This window comes from Phragmites australis, chromosome 15, assembly GCF_958298935.1.
Source record: "Phragmites australis chromosome 15, lpPhrAust1.1, whole genome shotgun sequence".
NCBI lineage: Eukaryota > Viridiplantae > Streptophyta > Magnoliopsida > Poales > Poaceae > Phragmites > Phragmites australis.
In genome coordinates this window covers 5,260,494-5,286,249 of record NC_084935.1, presented here as the reverse complement: position 1 = coordinate 5,286,249, position 25,756 = coordinate 5,260,494, and the positions used below count along the sequence as shown (strand labels likewise).

The window sequence follows — 25,756 nt, the reverse complement described above, 5'->3', positions numbered from 1 at the left end:
TCTGCTGAAATTAGTCCAGTGCTCTCACCACACTAACGCAGGACTATCCGGTGTAACACTTCTAATAATTTTAGCCATGTGTCACCCAGAAAATCATCCGGTGATTCCATCACTTTGTTCATCGGAGCATCCAGTGCATCTAGAGTGTTTTCTATCTTGAGATAACCATATGCTCCGTTGAGATCACTTCACATAGACCGGATCATCCGGCGAGGTAAATTTTCTCTGAGCTCGTCCATTCAAACTTTCTTGAGCTCTAACTTCTTGACATCCTAACCATGGGCTTCTATGAGCTACCTTATGCTAGAATTTTACAAGTGTGCGTCAAACTAAATCTAGACTCACTAGGTCAAGCTACTACTTTTAACTTCTATTTATAGTACGATCAAAAGACTAAAGAAAAACAACATATGCTACTCTAAGTGTCCTTCATCTCCTTTGTGACACTTAGAACTAGAAAAATCTTAATCTTGATGTACAAGTCCTTTGATCGTCCACATAATTGCCTTAGGGACCAAGAATATTCAATTATCATTGTGAACTAAAATTTTATTCCCTTCAAAATAAATTGTTAGTCACAATAATACAGTTGATATTAATCACTGAAACACTTACCACTTACCTAGGGACTTGGATGCTACAACCATTCTCATTGAACGAGCTAAAGAGGAGGGGCAAATTGCAGGTGTCATCCCTAACTTTGTTGAAAATGGTCTCTCTATTTTACAATATACTGACAATGCAGTTCTCTTTATGGATCACAGTTTAGATCCGGCCAAAAATATGAAACTATTGCTATGTGCTTTCGAATAGCTTTCAGGCTTGAAAATAAATTTCCATAAAAATGAATTGTTTTGTTTTGGCAAAGCCAAAGATTATGAGGCTGAGTATTCATAAATTTTCGGTTGTAAATCAGGATTCTTCCCTTTTAAATACTTAGGCATTCCGATGCATCATAAAAGACTTTTGAACAAGGGTTGGAAAGAAATTGAAGAGAGATTTCAGAGAATATTAAGTTGTTGGAAAGGAAAGTATTTATCTTATAGGGGTCATCTTGTTCTTATAAATTCTGTTTCAAGTATCCTACCTATGTTTATGCTTTCTTTCTTTCAAGTGCCTAAAGGGATTCTAAAGAAACTATATTATTATCATTCTCGTTTCTTTTGGCAATGTGATGGGCATAAGAAAAAATATAGACTTGCAAATAGAGCATTCTTTGCACGCCAAAGGATCAAGACGGATTAGGTATTCTCAACTTAGAACTGCAAATAAATGACTCTTTAAGCTGATAAATGAAGAGGGGGTGTGACAAGATTTATTAAGAAAAAAATCTAAGAACTAAAACAATTGCTCAAGTGGAGCATAGGCATGAAGATTCTCAGTTTTGGACTAGCCTTATGGCAGTCAAATATGATTTCCTCAGACTTGGCTCCTTTAACTTGAATAGTGATTCTCACATAAGATTTTGGAATGATGTTTGGCTCAGCCAAACACCTCTCAAGCAACAATATCCTTCCTTATTTCAAATTACATACTGGAAGCATGCCACGGTTACGGATGTGTTTAGGATAAGACCCCTAAATATTGCCTTCAGAAGAACACTGATTCAAAATAACTTGATGCTTGGAATGACTTGCTTCTTAAGTTGGCTTTTATATAGCTTATGATAATCATGATATGTTTCAACGGTCTTTACATCAGCATGAAAGATTCACGGTCCAATCTATGTATAGAGCTTTGGTTAGTGAATTTGTCATTCCAAATAACTTATATCTTTAGGAGCTAAAACTATCACTAAAGATTAAATATGGTTTTTTTAATGGAAAAACTCTAACCAAAGATAATTTAGCAAAATGGCGTTGGGAAGGTAGTACCAAATGTTGTTACTGTCATCATGAGGAAATAATACAACATATATTTTTTGAATATCGGTCTGCTAAATTTATTTAGCGTGTGGTTCAAGTTATGTTTGGCTTAAATCCACTAATAAGTGTCTCTAATATGTTTGGTAGCTGGCTAATAGGGTGAGTCAAAAACGTATAAACCATGTTTTAGTTGGGGCTAGTGCTCTTTTGTCACGTCCCAACACGCTAATTACGTACTTAAGTATGTATAATCATTATGACATTATGTTTATACGTATTTGGTTGTTAAATTGAGTTAAACATATTTCAAAAGTACTTGGAGATAGTTTAAAGCTCTGTAGGAAAACCCTAAATGCCTTGGAGATGAAGAAGAATAGAAGTTGAGGAATAGAATCAAGTTTTCAGCACAAGATTACTCTTGCGGTCATGCGGTCTGATCGCCAGAAGCGCAGAGGCTCACTTAAGAGGATTGATCGGTCTCTCTCTCTCGCTCTCTCTCTCTCTCTCTCTCTCTCTCTCTCTCTCTCTCTCTCTCTCTCTCTCTCTCTCATTTTCCCTCTCTCACTCCCCCTTCTCCCCAAACCATAGAGAGAGAGAAGGTGAGGTTCGTCCGTCGCGTCTAAAGGTGGAAGATCGTCGGTGAATACTTGTCTGAGCTTCTAGAAGGATTCCTTAACTTCTTCACCCTCTTTTCCCCGCCAGAATTGTCTCTTCGGGCTTTCTCCCACCGCGAGCTCCAACATCGCTACGGGAGCTCGATCTGGAAATCGAAGCTCTCCCGGAGGATTCCAATCCGCTAGGAAGTTTCTCTACGCTAAGGTAAATGTCTCCCTACCATTTTCCTGTCGTTTCTTAGCCCTAGGCAATCGTCGTTGTCTGTTAAGTTGTCGTACGCTCGAGATCTAGGTGGCCTCCACATTACTCGATATGGGAACAAAGGTTCAGGGTGTGTACGTGAACGGTTGGTATGTGAATCATCACTTGCAACTGATGGGTTGTGTCGGCGGTAGTCTCGTGTCGTGTGGGTCCAGGAGTACCCCATCCAGGATGTAAAAACAATTTGAATTGTCACGCTCTCGATCATGAATATGCTTTTTGTCTATTTGCAATAGTCTTAGAGTTCCGACTTTGGAAATGTAAGGTATGTTGGGTTGTGGTTGAGATGATTATGTTCACAGCTATGACTATTATGTTTCTAATTACCTTTATGTTCCTGTTATTAGTTACAAGGTAGAAAGATATATGTTGTTAAGTCTAGATACTCACGCATAGGTGTTAAGGTTGCTTACTTATATAAATTTACTTAACTTTGTGGCATACTTCTTGCTAATGGCTCAATTGCATAATCCTTGGAGTTGGGTTATTATATATATCTAATATAGATTAAGTCTTGCGATTGCCTTCGTACTCACGCTGTTCTTTCAGGTTTGCATACGAGGAAAGGTTAGTTATCAGCTACTTCATGTTCGTTGATGCTGGCAGCAGGCAAGAGTAGTGCTATCTACTCAAGTGACGTGATTTTAGATGAAGTCTAAGGGCATATGGCTTCACCTAGTTGTTGTTGTTCATAAATAAAATGTTACTTTTTTGTTGCGTAGTATCTCTGTAAATTGTAATAACTCTTATGCTTGTAATATAATTTAATTATTCGCTCTTCCTTAAGCTTTGTTGTGATATCATATGTTGGAAAGACATGTGTTTCAATCTTGAGCACAAAACATATGCCGTGACTACCGGAATTGTATTATGGAATCATTGTAGTCATGATTATTTAAATGATTGACTTAATAATTAATTAGAATATTATTTGGATGGTTCCTCACATCTTTGTTAGGCTATTCGGTTAAGTTAAAATGATGTAGTATTTGACCAGACAAAAGTACATTCTTTCATACAGGTTCTTTTCAGGGCATCCATTGGATTCGGTATTAGTCTTTGCTACAGAAGACGGAAGATCGGCCTTTTAGAAAGGATGCATATCGAAGATTGGAAACAACAGTGATGGAGATTTATATCCAATTTGATTAGCGGTTTAGTAATAGACTTCGATCTTGACCTGGACCGGCCAGTAAGCATACTCTTGTTTTTCCATAATTTCTCCGGAATGCCAGGTGTTATATCAAACTTTATAATAATAAATGGTTACGCGCATAACTCAGTGCAGATGCTAAAATACGTTTTATTCCTTCATTAAAAAGCCTGATGTTGGATCAAGAGAAGGGAATGGGCGGCTGTGCGGCGAAATCGACGCCATGGTGGTGAGTGCATTGACTTGGTTTGTGCTAAGGGAGGAGAGGGGTGACCAGACCATGTGCCATGGAGGAGAAAGGAGGAGAGCGCAACAGATCAGCATGGGGTAGAGAGCACGTGAAGAAGACACTACAGTGCTCTAACACTATACATTGCGATGTCTTCCGTCTTTGATTTATCAAAACACTAGTTTCTTTCATAGGATATAAGCTCATTCTCTCTTCCTTTTAAGTTACTTGTCACATCACATGTTTTTCTAGCTAGACACATAATTAATACCTAAAACATCGGTCCGAGTGGAATATTAGGAGATGCCTTAGTCCACTATATCTTTTGTCCTTTTAGCTAAGCTAATGCTTATCAATAGGCCGGATTCGGCCACCTGCATCCCTATCGTGCCTTGGTTAAGCCGGCTGGTTGTAAACGGAACTTAGTTGACCATGCCCATCCTAATATTTAAATTACCCAAGTATACATGGACCCATTGGTTATGATTCAGTCTTAACCATGTCACTGAATGAAGGGCTATGTCTCCTGGGCAAGTGTAAAACCACTCTTTGAGCCTCCTATTCACGTGAGGCGCCATTCAAAGTGATTTTATTATTCATATAACAACACAAAAATATATTCGATTGTCTAATTCAAAGAGTCCGCGTAAGACTATCAGACAATTAGCGTTTTAGCCCTGAAGATAATTCCTCCTATTCTAAATGTAAGTAGTTGTGGGAGCTATGTTGGTCAGACTTTTTTTATGTTGACCATCAAAAATAAAAACAAATACGTATAGTGAGATCATAAACTTGATGTTACATGTTTCAATATTAGAAATATTTGTACACTATATATTTTTTATATTTAAAATAACATATTTCTATAGAAATCGCTAGCCAAAGTGTCACCATAGATACCATATAATATCATAAACGACTTATATTTGGATATGGAATAAACTAAGATAAACTAAAGGCTAAATTTTAGATTTATCAAGCCGCCCCTTATATTCTAATTTTTTTGAACCAAGTGAGTATATATCACTGAACTAGCAATTTTGTTCTAGAATGAAAAATGGACGAGCAAGAAAAAAGTCAGCTAGGGTAGCATCTAGAATAGAACCTAAGGGTCGCAGTGTGTCGGGTCATAGCCCTGCGGGTTTCAGTCTTAACGGGGGTGGATTCGGCTGTAGAAACCGTTCCGCGGGGTTATCGGGTCGGGTTCTCGATCTGAATCAGATTCAGATCCTAATTTGCACCCACGGGTGCCCCACGAGCTCCAAATATAGCCCATTCGCGCGTCTCGGCCCTTATCTCCTCGGCGGCTCCACCACTTGTCTGTGGCCCCTCCTTTGCAAGGTAGCCATGGATCAAAGCGGCACGAACAAGCTTCTCCCCTATTGGCTGGAGCGGCATGTGAGGAAGGTGACACAAACGAGCTCCTCGCATGCCGACTGCAGCATTTGAGTGGAGAGAGGGGATCAACGCCGCGTGGTTGGGGAAGTGGTCGACCGGAGAAGGAGTAGATGGCGGCACAGCCGATCGAGCTCCTAAAGCGTCGGTTCCGAGCAGGGCGGGAGGACAACTACGCCGCAGAGCTTCTCGCACGCACATTGGAGCTAGATGGGAGGAAGGCGTCGCGGTGGTGGAGCTGCACACATGCAACGTGCGGAGAAAATCAAACTAAACTCGTGACGGCGAACGAGTAGAGTGGGGAATAGATAGCTCGGGTTTTGAGTCCCCACCGGGGTAGGGGCAATGATAGATTTGCACCTGATTTGATTTTCGAGATTAGATCAGATTTCACATTTTGAATTTTCAATCAGATATGTTCTTACTCCACTTAATTCTGATCCGATCCATTACCACCCCTAATAGAACCGGTTCATGCGAGCCAGCAGAATTACCTGGCGCAGGATAGAAGCCCAGAAATTAGGCACCATTTGTTTCCTACTTCTGGTTTTGCTTCTGCTGCTGCAAGAAGCCAGAAGTCATAACAAATGGGATTCTGGAGAAGTGACTTCTGGTTTCTGAGGAAAATAAACTAAAGCTGAGAAACTCGTTGAGAGACGTTTTTCTAAGAAGCTATATGCTGAGAAGTCAAAAATTTATTGTAGAAGCTAACAAACTATTTTCAAAAATAACTTTTAAATAAACCAAAAATACAATTTTTAAAAAAACTTAAAAACAGAAGCTCAAATAAATAGTCCGTCAAGCAGCCAGCGCAACGCGTCGAGTCGTCCAACCATCCCCATCTGGCCGTCGTCTGATCGTCTCCCAGCGAGCAAGGCTGCGCTGGAGAGAACCGGCGCATACGCGTTCCATCCCTCCCTCCCTCCCAAATCCAGAGGTCGCAGGCGAGGGGAACCGGCAGCCACCCCCTGAATTTCCAGGACGCTTCGTTTCCCTTTCCGGAGCCCGCCGCCCCTTCCTCGTTTTGCTCGGTTCCTCCCCCCCCCGAAACCGCTCTCCCCCCAAATCCCCCCCCCCCCCCCAACTCACTCAAAACCCTCGCGGCCCGATGGCCGCCGCCGCCGCCGCTTCGGAGGAGGCCGTCAAGGTGAGCTAGGGCGCGCCCCACCCCATGCTCGCTGTCGAATTTCGGTGCGCCTGCGGGCGGGGCTGATTCGGTATCGGTTTTTGTGTGTGTGTGTGTGTCGGTTCTCTCTCGTGCGGCGCTGCAGGCGGCGAAGGTCCTGATGGTCGGGGCGGGAGGCATAGGATGCGAGCTGCTCAAGACGCTCGCGCTCTCCGGATTCCGCGACATACACATCGTGAGTCTCTGCCGATTTGCTTCCACCTGGCTCGCTGCTGTTACTCGGCGCTGTTCCTAGGATTACATCTTCGCTGCTCGAGTCGAGCTTTTGCGCTAGCTCTGTAGATGGCGGCGCAGCGGATGGCTGGTGTGGTCCGAGCTGTTAGTGGGATCTGTGATAGGGATAGCGTTGACCAAGGGCCGAGAAGTGGACAAGTACTGTTGAACCCATGAGCGGGCTCTCCGCTACTGAGCCGGCGTACTTACTGTAGTGCTGGAAACTTCAGTGCGCTTACTTGCAACTGCCCTCGGTGGGTATTGTATTGCATTTTAGATTGCTCCATGCTAGAATTGTGCTTATGGCCGTGCTCCTAATCAGCAGGTCTATTGTTGTGCTGGTGGTGCTCATGTTTCTTTCTCTGTTGGTAAGAAAGTATTCCTTTTTTGACCTAGTCCCTTAAGGTTGATGTATTTTGTCAATAGGCACATTCTAGTCGTTGTACAGGTAATGGAAGCTACACAATATGTGCTTGAGATACCTTTGATGATCTGCTTCCCTTAGTTGATATATTCGTGGTTAGCTGGCTAGGTTATTATCTCCCTCTTTATCATATTTTTCTTGGTTGGGCCAAATTTGTGGTTCGACTAATAAATGAAAACTATTTCACAAGCAACGAACCGCTGTCTTACATCATTAGACATAACACAGGGTGACATAGTGATACATTCATTCTTCTGCATCTGTTCTTTTTCCTCATTTATTTACCATCTATCATTTGCCTCCCATTAGACTTTTCACAGGAAATAAACCTTTGTCTTACTGCATTTTAGTGTAACACAAGGAGATAAAATGGTTACTCGTTTATCCTTCTGCATCTGTTATTTTTCCTCATTTCTTTGCCATCTGTCATCTGGCTCCCATTATGGACTTACCTCCCTCTTACCTCTAATGTATTGGTAAGTATGCTTTTGTGAAGGTCATGCTCCCTTATTGCCAATGGAACTAATAAAAATCTGTCCATTTCCTCTCAAATGGTGCACCCAAGGAATTTGATCTTTTTCTCTGCAGATTGATTTGGACACCATAGAGGTTAGCAATCTGAATAGGCAATTTTTATTTCGGCAGAGTCATGTTGGGCAGTCAAAAGCTAAAGTAAGTTGCATATATGATTAGCATAATCTTCCAGGGCTTTCTGTAATATTTTTTGTTGTCTTCACTTGATAATCATTTTTTGGGTCTTGCCAGGTTGCTCGGGATGCTATTTTGAAATTTAGGCCAAATATCAATATAACACCTTATCATGCAAATGTGAAGGATGGTCAATTCAATGTTGAATTCTTCAAGCAATTTAATGTGGTTCTGAATGGTCTTGATAACCTGGATGCTAGACGGCATGTTAATCGCCTTTGCCTTGCTGCTGAAGTTCCTTTGGTTGAAAGTGGTACCACTGGTTTCTTGGGACAGGTGAGGTGACCCAATACCACAGTTGTGCTCTCAGAAACTCTTGTGCTGTTATGCCTGATTCTGTATTTCATATTGTTATCTTATCTTAATGTTTTTAATTTGTACATATGTCTTTAGTTTTTTTTGCTTTTTGTATGTATCAAGTATGCGAGGTATCTAGTTACATCTGCACTATACCGGAGCGCACATCTATTTTTGTCAGCTACACACAGAACATATTTATCTTTAGAGAAACTCTGGATCACATCTTTTCTTTGTTCAGAAGCACTGCAGTAATGTTTATTATAGGAGTCCAGCTTTCTGGTTAAGTGTCTGCTATGCATTTGGTACGGAAGAAGTACTGATACCAGGGCTAAATTTTTGGGCTGGGCCTTTAGATAATTTTTTGAAGGGTTCACAGAGGGATATGTATGGTTATTTCTTAGAAGTACACTGTTTGCAGTGAATTTTCTGGGGAATAAATTAAGTGGCCTGAGGAACGAGCTGAAACTCAGTAGCGTGAGATATTCCCTTGTTTTATCTCCTGAATTCTTGTTTATGCTTGCAATGCAAGTTAAGAATCATTTGGTCTAAAGAGAGGACACTGAAGCTGGGCCATTGGTGTCTAGAGGCTAACCTGAATTAAAGAAAGTTGGCATTTTCTCTTTCTTCCATGTAATTTGACCGTGCATCCTTTATAAGGTAGTGTATTTAGAAATCACCCAGAGTATGACTTAAAATCTAATACAACTGTGATAAATCCTGATGGTAGCTACCCATTTTTCGTATGTCTTATTTTTTTTGGTGAGTGGTAAATTAGGTATGGTGCTTATGTTCCATTTTGGTACTGTGTAGATTGTAAAATGCTCATAAATTTCTTAGCTTGAGACATTGCACAATATATGCACCAGCTAGCGTGTCATCATGTGCACACTGATTTTGGGACGTGCCATTTAACCATTGCATCTTAGGATACATATAAATCTGTTTCATGGTGTATTCTGGGTGGACTTAACAACATTTGTGTTATAAACAGGCTTAACTGTGCCAAAGATAAGTGATCAATGCTGACTAAATTAATCAACGAACCCTTGCTAATTACTTCAAGTTATTGCTTTGCTCAAAATACTTGTCATTCTATATACCACAGGTTACTGTTCACGTCAAGGGTAAAACAGAGTGCTATGAATGTCAACCAAAGCCTGTCCCTAAATCATATCCTGTCTGCACAATTACAAGCACGCCATCGAAGGTTTCTTTTGTTACTTTTCTGGGTCCATTTTTTTTTCTTTTGTTGGACTGTTTAGTGGAGTATGCTGCACATCTATCCATTTTCTCTTTGGTTTCTGTTCCTGTATTTCTACAAGACAAGTTTCAAACCCTGTAATTTTTAGCTGGTTTGGACATCTTCTAGGATCCATTTTTCAGTAAAATAATAAATATGGGAAGGTGTATTAATTCAATTGTGTAGTTCACTTAGTATTCTTAAGCATTCTAGCTATCTATTGTGTAGTTGCAATGGAAGCTGGCAAGAGAATTTTAATCTAATGATGCTATTGGACTTGGTTGCACATGCCTGCCAAGGTATCTTTTATGTATGTTGCATGTCATGAATAAAAAAGCACGACCTGTATGCATGAAATATTCTTCTTACAATTTAAAAATATAGGCATGCTAGCTTCTTAGTGTTGGTTATACATCTGTGTAGTATTGTAGTACCTGATTAGTTTTTAATTTTAGCATTAATGTCTGATTTCATCTCTTCTTTGCAGTTTGTTCACTGCATTGTTTGGGCAAAAGACCTGCTTTTTGCAAAGTTGTTTGGTGATAAAAAGCAGGATAATGATCTTAATGTGCACTCAAAAGATGATAACAGTTCAAAAGCTGATGTTTTTGAAAGGAATATAGATGAAAATCTTGAGCAATATGCCCAGAGAATATATGATCATGTATTTGGTTACAACATTGAAGTTGCCTTGGCTAACGAGGAAACTTGGAAAAATCGGAAAAGGCCATACCCAATATACGTCAGAGATGCATTGCCTGAAGAAGCTGTTCAGCAAAATGGTGGCTCTCGGGACTGCAAGAACGAGGAGCAGGAGCCATCTGCTATGGGGTCTCTAGGTCTTAGAAATCCACAAGAGATATGGAGTCTTGCTGACAATTCAAGAGTGTTCTTGGAGGCTTTAAAATTATTTTTTGAAAAAAGAGAGAAGGTTCATATCGTTCTGTTCTGAGTTCTTTAACCTTTTAAAGTTCAAATTGATTCAGATTTGCTTATTTTTGTCTATCAGGAAATAGGGAACCTTATTTTTGACAAGGATGACCAATTGGCTGTCGAGTTTGTTACTGCTGCTGCTAATATTAGAGCTTCCTCTTTTGGAATACCACCGCATAGCCTTTTTGAAGCTAAAGGTGTTGCTGGAAACATAGTCCATGCTGTGGCAACTACCAATGCTATAATAGCTGGTCTGATTGTTATAGAAGCAATTAAAGTGCTCAAGGGTGATTATCAGGATTATAGGTGACTACATTCTTAATTTGCTACATTGCATGTTTTGCACCGACAATTTCTACCTAAGATATAGCTGTTCATTCCAAGTGCCTGCTTTCTGTATATCCTAGTTTCCAAAGAGTCTCGAATTGCAAACTTTCTAGACTATATGGGAACACCATTGTATATGATTTGTCTGGTTGCTTATTTCTTATTTGTTGTGTAAAATAAAATCCTTGTAACTTCACTGTTTCGTACTTTACAGAATGACATATTGTCTTGAACATCCTGCAAGGAAGATGCTCTTGATGCCTGTACAGCCATTTCAGCCTAATAAATCATGCTATGTCTGCTCTGAGGTATTTTGCACCTTTCTAGGTATGTAATTATTATATTCTATCAGTTTCTTTGGTCCTGACATAAACTAAATATGAATGCAACAGACCCCTGTTCTTCTGGAGATTAACACTAAGACAACAAAGCTCAGGGAGGTCATTGACAAGGTTATAAAACCCAAACTTGGAATGAACCTCCCTTCGGTAATGATTGGCTCAACTATTGTTTTTGAGGATGGTGATGATTTAGATAAAGCTGAGGCTGCAAATTATGCTTTAAACCTTGAGAAGGTGCTGCCTTCCTAGTTCCTATACTCTCTAGTTGTTTTTCTGTTCAAGACAAGTAATTCATTTTTTCTTTTTCTTTTTCTAGCTTGCAACCCTTAGTTGTATTTACAACCATCTTATTTTGTTATCCATTATTGTAGGTCCTGGCTGAACTTCCAGCTCCAGTTGTTAATGGTACAAAGCTTACTGTCGAGGATTTCCTGCAGGAGTTATCATGCAACATCAACATCAAGCACAGGTGCATATCCTTTTTTTACTGAACAGCCTATCTTTCCATGATTCTGATTAAACCTTGCTTGTTGGCATCTTTGCACATCTAACGTTTCAAAGAAACTTTAGCTGCATCTGTATATCATGTAACTTGTTGGCTTATTTGCGTATTTTTTTAAGAAACATTGCTTCATTCTATGCTAGATACATAATGTGACATGCTATAATTGCTCGATGTCAAATTTGTTTGTGTTCTTAAGATACAAAATGGGATCTATATGCTTTAGTTTTGCACTGGTTGACACGTAGATCTGTATGTTTTTGAGGGTAGACCTTCATTTTGAGTGCCCAATGCAGGGATGAGTTTGACGAGGAGAAAGAGCCTGATGGAATGGTTCTAGCTGGGTGGTCTGGTCCAGTGGATACGCAGGCTACCAGTAATGGTGAGAAAAAACTGGTTCCATCTTCATCCAGTGCAGATGATGATGGTACTGCCAAGGATATATCTGCGAAACCTGGAATGAAACGCAAGCTGAATGAAATATTAGAATCAGAGGAAAACTGTGATGTTGTCCAGAATCCTTCAGATGTTGGTTCCAGTAGCGCTCAAGTTGTTGAAGACGACGATGACGACGATGTTGTTATGTTTGATGAGGACCCGAAGCTAGGCAAGAGAAAGAGATTGCAATAGCAGCTCGTTCCAGAGATAAAAGCTCTTGACTCCTGCTGTCATGGCTAACACATTGTTCCAACATAACATCGTTTTTGTAACTTATCTAAGCGGGCAGCTGATGTTGAGCTGTCAGTAACTGTACTCGGGACATCTTTTTGGCGTTAGATGCCGCTCTCTAGTAATATAATTTGTAGTTAGGCGCATGAGCAACTAATGCGGTGATGCCGTGCTGAATTGCTGATAGTAATATAATTTGTAGTCACGTTCCGGGTGATGTGATAATTTTTTGTTCACTTGTGAAGGATGTATCGCCAAGCTATTTTGCATATTAAGAATCATTTTCAGGGTCTGAAATATCTGTACTCTTCCAGTTGCTGCCTACGATAATTTAATGGGTTCAAAAAGAGCAGGCATGAATTGTGGGATCTTTGGAATAGCAGGACAGCCCAGTACACCAGACACCATAACGAAATGATCATGCCTAGACTATTGCCCTCTTCTTTTGGTTGAGCATATCCACAGAACGGATCATATTGGCATCTTCGTACGAATAGCAATTTCATTGCAATTTTATTTCCATCTGTCATTTCGTCATTCAGCAGCTAGCTCTGTCGCAAGAAGAAGCAGCTACAAACCACCTGTAGTAAACTCCAACCAGCAACTCAGGAACCGAGAAGATAACAAGAACCGCAACAAGTCGAATCGACGAATAGGAACGATCAAATCGTAGCTACAATTCTACATCTCATACCGACACCCCAAGAACACGATCCATCCGCATGAAGGAAACCTAAAACTCTGATGCTCGATTCTAATTTGTGGAAATGCATCTCAAGAAGACGAACAAGAAACCAATCAACGCAGCAGAATCCGCACTAGTTTCCGGCCGCCGCCGGTCTTCTGGAGCCCTTCCAAGAACGCCGCGCCCCTCAGACGGCAGACGAGCGCGCAGAACGCGACCCCGAGCAGGAACGCCGCGAGCCGCCGGAGCCCGCCTCCTCGCCTGCTCCGCCCTCTCCTCCACACCGCCGCCCAGACGCCGAGCGCCTGGCCCAGGCCCGACGCGTTCCAGGCCTCCGCGAGCCCCGCGAGCCTGTCGCCACCGAGCGCCAAGGAGAGCGCGAGCGCGGCGAGCTCCTCGGCCGGTATATTCCTCCTCCTACCCAGCCTGAACCATCCGCCGCCGCCGCCGCCGAGGAGGAGAGTGAGGGGGCGCGGCCGAGGCAGGAGGCGGCGCAGGGAGGAGGAGACGAGGCGGCGGAGGGGCGGCGGAGGGAATGCGATGGGCTTGGGCTTCGCGCGGCGGCGGCGGCCGTGAGCGGCGGTAATGACGGTGGAGAAGGGGTGGGGGAGGGAGAAGCGTGGGGATCCCCGGAGTTGGGGATCGAGCATCGTGCGAGCGCGGGGCTGCGGACAGCCCGCCCACCACCGCTCTGGCCGGTGGCCGCTAAGCAAATTTGTGGGCTTTGCGGATGCTCGCTCGCTAAGCTTTCGCTGCTCACCGCAAGGCCCGTCGGTTTGCTAGCAGCTTTGCGGGCAAGGCAAAAGCGCTTGTACGTAAGTTTGGATGCATGAATAGAGCAAGCACATGCTAGGTCTGGGAAAATTTCAAAAAAATATTCCCAAAATATGAAGAAAAATAAATAACACAAAAGGGAAATAGCATCCAGAATAGTATTTATCCGTACGTTAATGTATTAATAAACTATTACAAATGTATTACATCACACTTATTTCTGCAATGACTAAGACCTGACAATTGGTAAAAGAGGTAGTATATCAGGGATTTTTATTTTTTATATTTTCTAACATAAATAATTAAATAAATATAATTTGAATAAAAATATTTACAGAATTAGACGTCTGGTGCCTACCACCCTCTTAGGCTGCAGTAGGTTTCAGAATTAGAATTATTATTATTAAGGTGCTACTTACAGCTCCTGTTACTCGGACCAACAGTACTCATCTTTTTCCATTTCTTTTTCTTTTTCTCTTTCTCTATTCGAGAAGTAGGGTTACCATGCTCTAAAATTCATGAATTTTTTTAGGGCCTATAATTCATGATGAATCTATTTTAAAAGGATTTATCTCAATACCCTATGTAGGTTTCAAAATAAAAAAACCTCCAAAGAGGACTACTTTTAGAACTTCTAGCAATTTTTAAGACCTTAAAAAATTCCCAAAAATCTGAAAAAAAAATCACTAATATTCCTCTTATGTGTCTTAATAATATATAAAATTATTTTCAACCCTAGTTTACTTGGTAAAAAAATTAGTTCCTTTGCAATGCTCCATTTATATGCATTTTTATCATTTCATGTGATATTCTCTTTTTAATTCAATTTAAATTCAAACATGCACAAATTCATACGAACTCTTATGGAATACATATACAAAGTACATAAGTCCACTTGGGTAACCATACGGTTATTTATCGTAAGCTCGACCACTATCAGGAAGCAGTCTGATCGTACGAAGTTATCAGCGCAATCTTCTTGGTCAAAGTATATTTTGGTGTCCGACCACCTCACAGTCTGATGAATGTGCATAGAATTACATAAGAGTTTGGATGATTTTGTGCAGGTATTTGTCCGATTGTTGACATTTCTTTTTTTGTTTGATGTCACACCCCAAATTGTGCACATTCATATTTATATGTATTCTATAATAGTTTGGATGAATTTGTACATATTTGAATTTGTTTGAATTCAAATTGAATTAAAAAGAGAATATCACATGAAATGATAAAAATGCATATAAATGAAGCATTGCAAAGGAGCTTACTTTTTCACTAAGTAACCTAGGGTTGAAAATAATTTTAGATATTATTAAGACACATGATAGGAATATTAGTGATTTTTTCCAGTTTTTTAGAAAATTATTTGAGGCCTTAAAAATTACTAGAAGTTCTAAAAGTAGCCCTCTTTGGAGTTTTTTATTTTGAAACCTACACGGGGTATTAAGGTGAATCCTTTTAAACTGGATTCATCATGAATTATAGGCTCTACAAAAAAATTCGTGATTTTTGGAGCATGACAACCCCACTGCCCAAATAGAGAAAGAGAAAAGGAGAAAAATTGAAAAAAGGACAGGTACTGTTTATCCGAGCCTAACCGGATAAGAGGGCGGTAAGGGCAGAGGAGAGGGCGGTAAGGGCAAAGTGCGGTAAGTATGAGAGGGTGGTATGCGCCTAATTCTTTAAATATTTTCATCCGGAGTATATTTATTTAATTATTTATGTTAGAAAATATAGAAATAAAAAAACTTGTATATTAGGATGTCATTCTTGATTGGCAAGCATCAGAACTGGAAGAGAAAAGAAGCATAATAAAGTGACCATTCATCAATTTATTGTGCAGTTCCAAGTGATTTCTCAGTTTCTCCTGCATTACGAATTCGAGAGTATAGTTAGTAATTGATCAGAACTGGCAATTGATGCATTAGTAATTAATTGAACTTAGATCAGCATCAACTTAGATGAGCAATCAATTGTGGACTAAGGGAGCTAAGGATCAAGAATGTAGCACAAATCTACAAGCAACCAAATATATAATGCTCCTGTTACTAATACCTTGGAATGCATTACTCATTTCACTATCTCAGTTATATTACTAGTCCAGAATACATACATCTTGAGTTAGTGGTCACTAGCTACCTGCGAACAATTTAATCAAAGATACTAGTCCAGCAGTATTACAGATTTTGCTGAGCCATTTTTGCAACAGCTACAGATTACATCATAAGTTGCATTATTGAATGTCAGGCAACAGCATATGCATATCCGGGGTGCTCCAGCAGTTTCACAAATTTGACCAGCTCAAGCAGAAGAAAAGCAACTGCCAAAACTTTTAGGTAAGGTTTAAGGCTCCGAAATAACTGTGCAATGCAATAAGATCGGCCCAGATTACATAAACTTTATTCACTGCATATTCGTAGCAGTTCAACCAAAAAAACAGGCCTTGTGCTACAAGAACACGAAGTTAATTGTTCTTTGAACTTGCTTGTGCATGCATATACCAATGGAATACCTGTAAGGTGGCGTTTGGATGGTGAGTGGGAAAGGGAAAAGGATATGAGGTGGAGGAGGTTGTAAAATCCTCGTGTTTTCGGAGGCAAATGTGGACGCTCCAAACGGGCAGAGGTAGACAGAGTGGATGCTTTCAAATTTGCATCCATAGGAATACGATAATTTTTGTAGGGGACAGTTTAATTTTCTGCAAAAATCGAGATTTTTCCTGCTTTCCAGACGGGATTACAGGAGCCTACGTGACTGCATCTGGCATTGGTCATCGAGACCACCAAATAGACGATTCCTACTTGGGAGGAATTTAGGTAGGTCAAAATTCTGTATACACCTTTGTATGGATGGGTGACACTGCTCCATGGCTCAAAATTCAGAATGAAACCTTGACTGAAGTACAAGCATCGAAATTCGGCATGAAAATGCATTGGAGACACTGTAGGAATTATGATGCTCCACAAGTACCTCCAAAGCCCATTAGATGAAAAATGTTCAGGGTAAGAGATCCATATTTAGTTTTCTACAAATCCATCAAATACAGTTACAAAATCTGTAGTGTTTTGCTCGCAAAAAAAAAAAAAAATGGTTGACAAGAAGTATGAATGACGAATCAACACTGGCACAAAAAAAAAATCAGCTCAACATAGGAAAAAACTTCAGTTTTCTTTGTTTTGAATCTTCTGACTTAAGGTGCGAAAACAACAACTGAATGAAAGAAACCGTTTTGTCCATTCAACCGATGGTGTAAGGGGAGCATGACGCTCTTTGCCCTATGTGCAATGCACACCTCTTCCTCCCTTCAACTGGCTGATTCATACAAGGTGAACCATCTGATGTACGGGCGCCACAGGTACACGGCCATCCTGAGCTTCTGGAAAACGAAGCACCGGTGACCTTCATTCCTGTGTGCTCCTCACATGTTTTTCTTTCTGCAATCGGCACCATTTTGTAGGATCCATTATCTATCATTGCTCCACAGATAGGCGCTACGTCATCTGCTACTCTTGCATGACATCCTGGTCCTCTTGATGAGTGTAAGCTGGCCGATTTCTTCTGTGCTTTGATAAGTTCAAACCACATTCTCCCAGAAGGCTGCTGCACCTGGGACTCAGATTCAGCATGAAAAGTCTTGTCTTCACAGATACCAGCATCCCTAGAGGTTTCATCTGCTCCATCTTCTGTAGTAGCCTCTCCAGTTTTCACCTCTTTTGCTTCGAAGCTACTGCTTTGCCTTAACTGTTCCTTCATAGTTGTATCCAAATTTTTGGACATGAGTTCACTTTCCTGCGCTTGATCTGAGTTTTTCAAATTTTCAATTAGTCGAGGTATGGATTCAGTATTTGGAGTCTCAACTTGGCAAGGATAGCTAGAAAAGGAGCATTTAGGGTAGCCTTTGATTCTTCTACCTTTGTGTAAGGTGCACCTCTTCCTTCCTTGAACTGGGAGCTCCAGACAAGAAGAACCATCTTCCAGCACAACTCCACAAACAGAGTTAGAATCTTGTATTGGCACAGTTCTCCGTTTTGCAACATCGATATTCTTTACTTTGTATCCTTCAGACCTCCTTCTATGTGCTTGTCTATTACCACAGGTGTTAGCCTCAGATGTTTTCTTCCAGGGAATATGAATTGCCTCGCCTCCACTTTCGTCAGAATTAACTAGTCGAGGTCTGAAGGGAACAAACGTACGAACTCTTGGGACCATACTTCTCATAATACCAGACGAAGTGTCAACGGACCGACTTCCCTTTATCTTTATACCTGCTTTCTCTCCAAATACTTTTTGCTTCATGTGACGTACTCTGCTAAGTAGAGATGGTCTATGGCTGAATGCTCCCTGTTCTAACTTGAGCAGTATTTCTTCACGGCGACAAGCACCATTCTGAAGCTTGTTCCATGCATAGTCAAATACTCTCAGCAGCTGAGCCTCAGTCTTCTCAGCTTCTTGTTTATTATCCATCTGTTTGTTTCCAACAGAAAGGACTCATAAAAAATAACAAGTACATTCAATAGAATAACTAAATTATGATGTTTACTGCTAAACATAAAAATGACAACAGAAGATTAACAATTGACCACTTCTGTTTCTGTAAAAGCTATTAAAGAAATACTGAAGGATTTCACTGAATCTATTGCCAATGATGGAAAAGGCGACATCTTGACCTTAAATCTTGAACCATTAGTTATGGTATGCGGCAATGCAAATATTTAAGTCCAAACATCTTTCATGACAATCGCAAAAGAAAACATCTTTTCATGACTAATATGCATTAGAATTAGATAGTCATTCATGTGCAACGGCATATTGATAGTGTCAACTGTAGTTCAGCACCATTCTGAAGGTAATATTGAGATACCATCCAAGATTTCAATTGTAGAACTAGAGTGATTTGTAAAAACTCAAGCAAAGTGTACATTCAGTAAGAATCAATCTCCAATAAATGAAGTGACCAAACATGACCTTTGTCACTACGAAACATGTGAATGTTGCAAGCATTAACAAAGGAAATTATTTATACATTTCTAGACACAATATCATTTTATCAACAGGACATAATGCTGACTATGCATTGGAAGCTATTTAATTATTGTGGACAGATTAATCATAGGCATACTTGCATTTCAGCAAACTTCAGACTCGATAGAAACTCATTCAGATGTGTGACAACATTGGCATGTTAATATGCGCTTGCACAATACTACAGTTCGTTAGTTCAACCACCCCAAACCGAAGAAAGGAAAAGGATCACGAAGAACACTTACCAGCGTACATCGAAACACCACGGAGTAACCTCTGGAGAACACTTCTCTGAACAATCCAGGCCCAGCCGCAAGCGCAATCGTCTCAGATTTACCAGCAGAAGCCAACGAATTCCCGGTGTCCAAATGCGAACCCGTGCGGCCATACTGCTGGAGCCTCGCCCTGACATTATCTGCCTGCCCGAGGTACACCACGACGACGCCTCCCGAATCATGCCGCCGAGCCCTGACGCCCTCGTCGGACGCTCTGGAAACGCCCAGCTCGTAGAGACCGGGGAAGTTGTCGGGGAGGTTACGGATGCGGTATCGTTGGACCCCCTCCTTGCCGGCGGAGTGGTCGTCCCAGTCCAACGGCCCGACAAGAACCTGGAAATGGGAGAGTTAGGAGCTTGAAGCGCCGATCGGGCTCGAATCAAGAACCCAAGATCTCCCAATTGGGCGCCAGAATTCGAGGAAAGATGCCAAAATTGGCGTTCGATCGGGCGCTGCGAGCCAGATCACGTGGACTGTTTCGTCCCATCAGCCAGCTCGTGGTGGGCGTGGCGACAGGAGCAGATGGCGAGGAGGAGAAAGGGAGCGAGAAGAAGAAGGGCGCACCTTCCATGGGGAGAAGAGGGAGTCGTGCTTGGTGCGGGGGCAGTCCTCCCGCTTCAATCTGGTGACGGGGGCGGCGGCCGCGAGCATGGCTCGACCGGCCACTGCCGATTCCACTCTGCGCAGTGGCTGGCTGGCAGGCAGGCTCAGAGCCGCCGCTGCCGGATCGCCGGCATCGCCGCCGGGAGCGGGCTCGGGTTCGTTGGACTGGGCGGGCTGTGTCCGTCTGCGCACGGTTGGGTACTTGGGTTCGAACCCGAGCTGGGCTTTGTATGGCTCCGGCGGGCCATAGGCCAAGCTAGCCGTTGGATGGAGGATACGCTGTCAGGATTGAATGTAGTGGAAAGCAGGGGCATTTTCTTTTCCGTTTTGAACGGCCAAATCATATGATATTTTTTTATGCTCCTACATGAGAACTTTTGCATTTTTTTTCGGTTTTGAACGGCCAGATCACATGAGATATTTTTTATGCTCCTACATGTGTACTTTTGCATTTCTTTTCCTTTTTGAACGGCCAGATCACATGAGATATTTTTTATGCTCCTACATGAGAACTTTTGCATTTCTTTTCCGTTTTGAAAGGTCACATCACATGAGATATTTTTTATGCTCCTACATGAGAACTTTTGCATTTCTTTTCCGTTTTGAACGGCTAGATCACATGAGATATTTTTTTTATGCTCCTACATGAGAACTTTTGCACTCTCAAATGATCATAGCGTTTCATGCTTGAGGATGGAACGGTCAGCATTTTTTGTGAATGTCTTCGGCATTTACAATCATAGTTTATCAGATCCGATCATCTATTTCGTGTTGGATGGTGGGGCTGTTGAGTAGCAGGAGGTGATCGAGGTGATGCAGTGGACGACAATGAGCCACAAGAGAAAGTGGAAGGCAACTATTAGGGATCTAAGTTTTATATTTTTTTAATTATTGGATCGACCAAAAACTAAAAAATGAATTAAAAATTCACTTCTATCTAATTAAGTTTAGAGAAAAATAAACTAAGTAACGATGTGCCCACTTATATCTCTAGAAACTATATAGGAGATGGTAAAAACATCAAAAAGCAAGAGAATGTGCGACACAGTGACAAGCGAGGGTTAATTTGTTAAAGACGGTTACACGCTTGTAACATTTTTCATATGAAATCAATACCACTAATGCAGATAATCAATTCGTGGCATTTGTTATCTTTTTGTCGTTTACGTGTTAGACATTTTCTGTAAAATACATGTTTCCATACCAACATGATTTTTTACCGTTGTCATGGTAAAATTGTACTCTCTCCGGTCAGTTTTACTTGTCATTTCAGATAATTTATTTAGATTAAGGTAAGCGATCCTTAACGCTTTTGCCCTGTACTCCTTTCTCGCGGTCCTCAAGCACCAATCCTTCCTTCCTCAGTTCCGTTGTCACGGTAAAAGTGTACCATGCATGCCGCAACAATTGCCTCTCACACCATATGGCGTAGGAACATGTTCAGGTTCTGAGAACACATTCCATATTTGTAGTTTAGTATGCAACAATGTTGCTGAGATGGGAATGAGGCTCGATTCTGGGAATAATATAATAGCTATAATTATAATATCACGGTGCTAACGGTTAGTCGAGCACGATCTTACTGAACCAATCCGAATTCAAGATCTGACATTCTCTTAATAAAATCTAGTGGAACGTCCTTCCCTCTATACTCATTCATAATACACAAACTATATAAGGCACTCACGTGTCGCATAAGCATTTCGTCGACTAGGCAGCAACAGCATAGCGTCATGAAACTGCGCCATACAAGAAACAGTGTCATGAGAATGAAGGTCCCCTATTTCTTTGCAACAGTAAATTACTCGTGGCAATGCTGTGCCTTACTGGGAACTAAAGCCGAAATGGTTACCTTGTGCTCCATCGTGGTGAGAAGTATTCCGATGCTGCATGTTGCGTACGTCGTCAGTTGGCGATTGGGAGCCCGAGTGGTTTCGGCGAATGGAAGGAGAGAGCAGAGGGGAATTTCAGAAGAGATCGATCGAGAAGATTTTCTAGACGGAGAGACCTCCTGTGAGTTTCTCTACTTGTTCGATGCAGCAACCTCAAAAAAGATGAAAGTTTCAGCTGGAGTTACTGCATTTTTTGACAGTTCTTAGCTGCTGGCCACTCCAAAATCAGCACCTTTTTTACCTTCGCCGGTGCAATCTAATTCGGGGCAGAAGCGTGAAGGAAGCGGTGGCGCCTGTGCCCCTGAAATGAGCTTGCGGCAGCGGCACGCACCCAACATGGGCAGCCCTCGTGGTGGCGTTGCCGTGCTGCCGTCCTGATTTGCACTTCCACCGCGGAAACGTGGGTGCCGCGTGCGTGCGCGTTCGTCGTCGTTGCCAGCGTGAGCCTGTGCGTTTCGGAGAGCTTCAAGAACGTTCCCGGACATGTCTCAGAGTGTCGGTGAAAACTCATGTTTCAAAGAAGTTTCAAATCGAGTATCAAAAGTTTCGAACCGAGTTTCCGAAAAGGAAATTACACCCAAGTTAAAATCTAATTTTTCAATGTTCGTAGTGTTGCGGCAAGTTCGTTCCAGAAAGCTTAGATACTCAATCTAGTTTTAAGAAAAATTCAGTTAAGTTTCACGATGAAAGTAACAGAAAAATCATCAGGAAGAAAAGGAGTGAGTACACGTTCATCAGCATATCTTTGATGGGAGACAAGTGCTAGTGCGTTATAACGAAAATACAAACATTAAATATAATAACATCAAGCGTAAACTCAAGTTATAGAAATATGAATACATCATGAAAGTACCATCGAACTAATACGTCAGGAGCTATACCGTAGTTTGATTTAATGAGATCCGAAATAGGAGAATGAGATTATCCGCTAATTTGTCATATAATATCTTCATTTATTTTTATTAGTAAAACCGGTCACATATATCTATAGACCCTAACAAGATGGAGAGGCTGGAGGAACAGGATAGTTAAAAAAATGAATAAATTATTTAAATTTTAATTTTTTTTAAATAAAAGGATAATAAAAAAGAATATAATATAGGAACTCGTGTTTTATATAACACGTACGTAAAACTCACAAACGGTTATAAAGCTGCCGAGCCGCACGGACATGGCAACTGGACGCCGCCGCCGCCGCACGGCAGTCTTTCACCCGGTTCCTCACGCTACTGCTCCGGTCACCTCGTCCTCCTCGCCGAGCCCCGCAACCCGTCGTGCCCAATGATTGGACTCAAGCCGATCAGGTGGTGAGCAGCTGAGATGTGATGGGATTGGGGACCGGAGCGGCCGAGCGGCCAAGTTGTGCGTAGCGTGCAGCCCTGCTTTAGGAATTGTGCAACAAGGATGGACCGAACTATCTATACGAACCTTCCTTTTTCTGATTACAATTTCCCGTGATTTCTTCCGACTTTTGATATGTGCTTTAATTGGACAAACCATGAACGATAGCTTCTTTAATTCACAATTTAGAGTACAAAGTAAGCATGCAGGCGAAGCCGTGCATCCTCCGGTCAGATGCTTATTTGTTTCCTACATTCTACGGATGAATTCTACAAGGTGTCCATACATATACGACTCGCATAAGTACAGTTCTGTTCAACGCCTCACGTTATCGATCATCGCATCGGATTCTCACAACCTCCTGCAGCTCTCGAGCCTGGTGTACCCGAGTATGCAGTTGGCGTAAGCCACGTTCCGGAGCGCCTTGCCGTGCCACCTGCCGACGCCGGAGCGGAGCGCCTTGAGCAGGCAGCCCGCCGTCTTCACCACGCTGCTCACGCCCATGGGCAGCGACAGGTAGGGCGCATTGAAGAGGTGGAACTCCAGCGCCGCCTGCTGCTGCGGCTGCCTCCGCGGCGACGCCATGAGCATCCTGCCGACCTGCCGCGCGAAGCCGGCGCCCAGGGAGTGGCCGCAGACGCACACGTTCTCGGACCCGAACTGGTCGATGGTCGCCCTGAGCGCCTGCATCGCGCGGGCCAGCCGCGCCGAGCCGCGGAGGCTGTTCCAGGCCACCAGGCGGAGTTCGTCCTCGACATCGCGGCGGATGGTCGGCGCGCGCAGCAGCGTGCCCCGGAACGCGATCACCGCGCTCGGGGCGCCGCTCGGCCTGTCGCCATCGAGCAGGTGGTGGTCCCGCTCGAAGATGGCGCCGAACACGGAGCCGTCGCGGTCGTCCACGAGCTCGTGCGCCAGGCGGTACTGGAACGGCTTCCACCACTGCTGCGCCACCGCCGCCGCGTCCCGGCGCTCCTGCCGCTCCAGCTCCAGCAGGTAAACCGCCTCGATCAGGCACGCCATCACCATCCTCCTGTAGTCATTGTCCCTCCTGCAACCAACAACGAAACCCAATGCACACGTCAGCACAAACATATTTTGGTACAAGAAACAGTCCAGACTCCAGAGCTGCAAGAATCTAACAACTAACAAGAGATCAAACGCATTAGGACACTCACCAGCTCGTGCTCGTGAGCTCCCGCCAAGTAGTAGAGCAGGACAAGCTCGCATGCTGCGCCATTGCCATGGCCACCAAGCTAAGCACTAGTGTTCAGTAGCCACTCGCTCGCTTAATGATCTGTGTGCTGTAGGTGCGGTCGGTAGCCGGCGTAGGGAAGGCGGGGAAGGGGAGACGGCCAATATATACTCCCGGGGGGGGGGGTGCGTTGCAGGATTACGCCGAATTTGCTTAGCTAGTGCGGCAAAGCTTTAACCCTTTTTTTTTTCAGTGGCAGGAATAAAGGCGACGCGCCCGAACAAAGCTTGATCGATCAGAGGCAGGCCGTTCCCTCCTTTCCACTTTCAAGGACTTAGACTGAATCAACCGGATTGGACAGGGCGGTCTCGATCGGTCTCCAGATCGACTCGTCCCGACCGGCGGATGGCAACGTGCTGCCTGCGAATAGTTACCGCCAGATCTCTGCCTATTTCTCTTTCTCTTCTCTCTTCTTCCTCCTCTCCCTCATCCATAATAAAAAAATATTCCTTTTTTTTCTTCCTCTTCTTCTCCTTTCCTTTTCTTCTTCAGGACGGGCCACGGCGATCGCAGGCCTGGTGCGCTTTAGGGAGCATATATTCGTCGCGGCTAGACGTGGACCATGCACGCACGCAGCACGGCAGCAGATCGATGTGCCGGCTCCGAGGCGTAGCTGGTAGCTCGCCCTCGGACGAAGTTGACGTGACTAAGGATCGAATCTTTCGTGCCTGTCCTGTGAGAGTGAGGCTGTGAGCGTATGACAGGTTGGGCTACGGGTTAGGCGGTCCTGTCCAGCCCTCGGGGGCGTTGGTGCGGAACAGCCAGAAAGCAATAGTGGGTGCGTTTGGATCTTTAGGACATCTCCAGTGCTACAGTACATCACAAAATACGACAGCACTTCAAATTGTTGGGTTACTGTAGCAGCCGTAATATTGTAGGAGTTCTGTTCACAGAGGCTGACAGTGCGTCGGATGAGAGAAGAGTAATAGAAGGTAAGAAATATAGAAGCTGTTGGAGATGAAAAAAATAAAAAATATTGTAATTATATATTTTTAAAGATAAAAATTTAAAATAGCTGCTGAAAAGGATCTTAGCTGAGTCTAGCTTAGCTTGGCTGGGCAAACTAGCTCGTTTGAGGTAACCCGGGCTTGCTGTGTTGTGGCGTTTGGTTCCGTCAAGCTATGGAGGCAGTTATGCATCGATCCCTCCACCAGCCGTGGCTCTTGCGGATGAGAGCGAGCTGTTTTGGCTCTCCTCGCTGGGCAAGATTTTTTCTAGCCTATGCACGCTACCTTGCCCCTAAAAGCTAAGAATTTTTAGCAGTTCTAAATGCAAAATCTTGCCAAACAAGACAAGATCTTTTCCTAGCCAGAGATCCAAACACACCTATTATATCTGCTCACCGGTAACGATTCTTTTAACGTAACGTCATTGTAACCGGTCACTAACACGTAAAATCTGTTGAGAGTTGATTCATATATCAACGATCATGTCACGTAAAATCTTTAATGTGTAGTCGCTTTCCTTTCCTACCCATCGGCTGTTTCCTATGTGCTTGGTTCCGGTCTTTGGTTCTGCGTGCTGATTCGTTCACATTGATGCCGCGCTTTT

The 25,756-nt window shown here is 42.8% G+C and overlaps 4 protein-coding genes across 8 annotated transcripts; 1 reads left to right on the top strand and 3 right to left on the bottom strand.

Moving 5' to 3' along the window:
- Positions 1-6,370: 6,370 nt before the first annotated feature.
- LOC133892049 (SUMO-activating enzyme subunit 2-like) lies at positions 6,371-12,658 on the top strand. 4 transcript variants are annotated; one of them, XM_062332790.1, is made up of 11 exons: positions 6,372-6,665; positions 6,790-6,879; positions 7,930-8,013; positions 8,107-8,325; positions 9,455-9,556; positions 10,077-10,520; positions 10,599-10,828; positions 11,064-11,157; positions 11,242-11,424; positions 11,562-11,659; positions 11,989-12,658. In XM_062332790.1, exons 1-11 carry the CDS (start codon positions 6,627-6,629, stop codon positions 12,320-12,322), a joined length of 1,917 nt encoding a protein of 638 aa, XP_062188774.1. In that variant the 5' UTR covers positions 6,372-6,626; the 3' UTR covers positions 12,323-12,658. The 4 variants fall into 4 exon arrangements, with proteins under 4 accessions (XP_062188776.1, XP_062188774.1, XP_062188777.1 ...); XM_062332793.1 differs by lacking the exons at positions 6,372-6,665; positions 6,790-6,879 and adding exons at positions 6,907-7,171; positions 7,243-7,285; XM_062332792.1 differs by lacking the exon at positions 9,455-9,556 and having other exon boundaries at positions 6,371-6,665.
- Positions 12,659-12,884: 226 nt separating this feature from the next.
- LOC133892050 (uncharacterized) lies at positions 12,885-13,830 on the bottom strand. Its single transcript, XM_062332794.1, has one exon. The coding sequence runs from the start codon at positions 13,694-13,696 to the stop codon at positions 13,160-13,162; it is 537 nt and encodes a 178-aa protein (XP_062188778.1). The 5' UTR covers positions 13,697-13,830; the 3' UTR covers positions 12,885-13,159.
- Positions 13,831-16,770: 2,940 nt separating this feature from the next.
- LOC133892864 (protein EFFECTOR OF TRANSCRIPTION 2-like) lies at positions 16,771-19,901 on the bottom strand. Of its 2 annotated transcripts, XM_062333847.1 has the most exons (4): positions 19,682-19,901; positions 19,088-19,450; positions 17,732-18,284; positions 16,771-17,620 (listed from the first exon to the last, which is right to left on the bottom strand). In XM_062333847.1, exons 1-4 carry the CDS (start codon positions 19,766-19,768, stop codon positions 17,058-17,060), a joined length of 1,566 nt encoding a protein of 521 aa, XP_062189831.1. In that variant the 5' UTR covers positions 19,769-19,901; the 3' UTR covers positions 16,771-17,057. The 2 variants fall into 2 exon arrangements, with proteins under 2 accessions (XP_062189831.1, XP_062189830.1); XM_062333846.1 differs by having other exon boundaries at positions 16,771-18,284.
- Positions 19,902-23,116: 3,215 nt separating this feature from the next.
- Positions 23,117-24,299, bottom strand: LOC133893167 (GDSL esterase/lipase At4g10955-like). Its single transcript, XM_062334139.1, has 2 exons — positions 24,129-24,299; positions 23,117-24,001 (listed from the first exon to the last, which is right to left on the bottom strand). Exons 1-2 carry the CDS (start codon positions 24,194-24,196, stop codon positions 23,305-23,307), a joined length of 765 nt encoding a protein of 254 aa, XP_062190123.1. The 5' UTR covers positions 24,197-24,299; the 3' UTR covers positions 23,117-23,304.
- Positions 24,300-25,756: the final 1,457 nt, after the last annotated feature.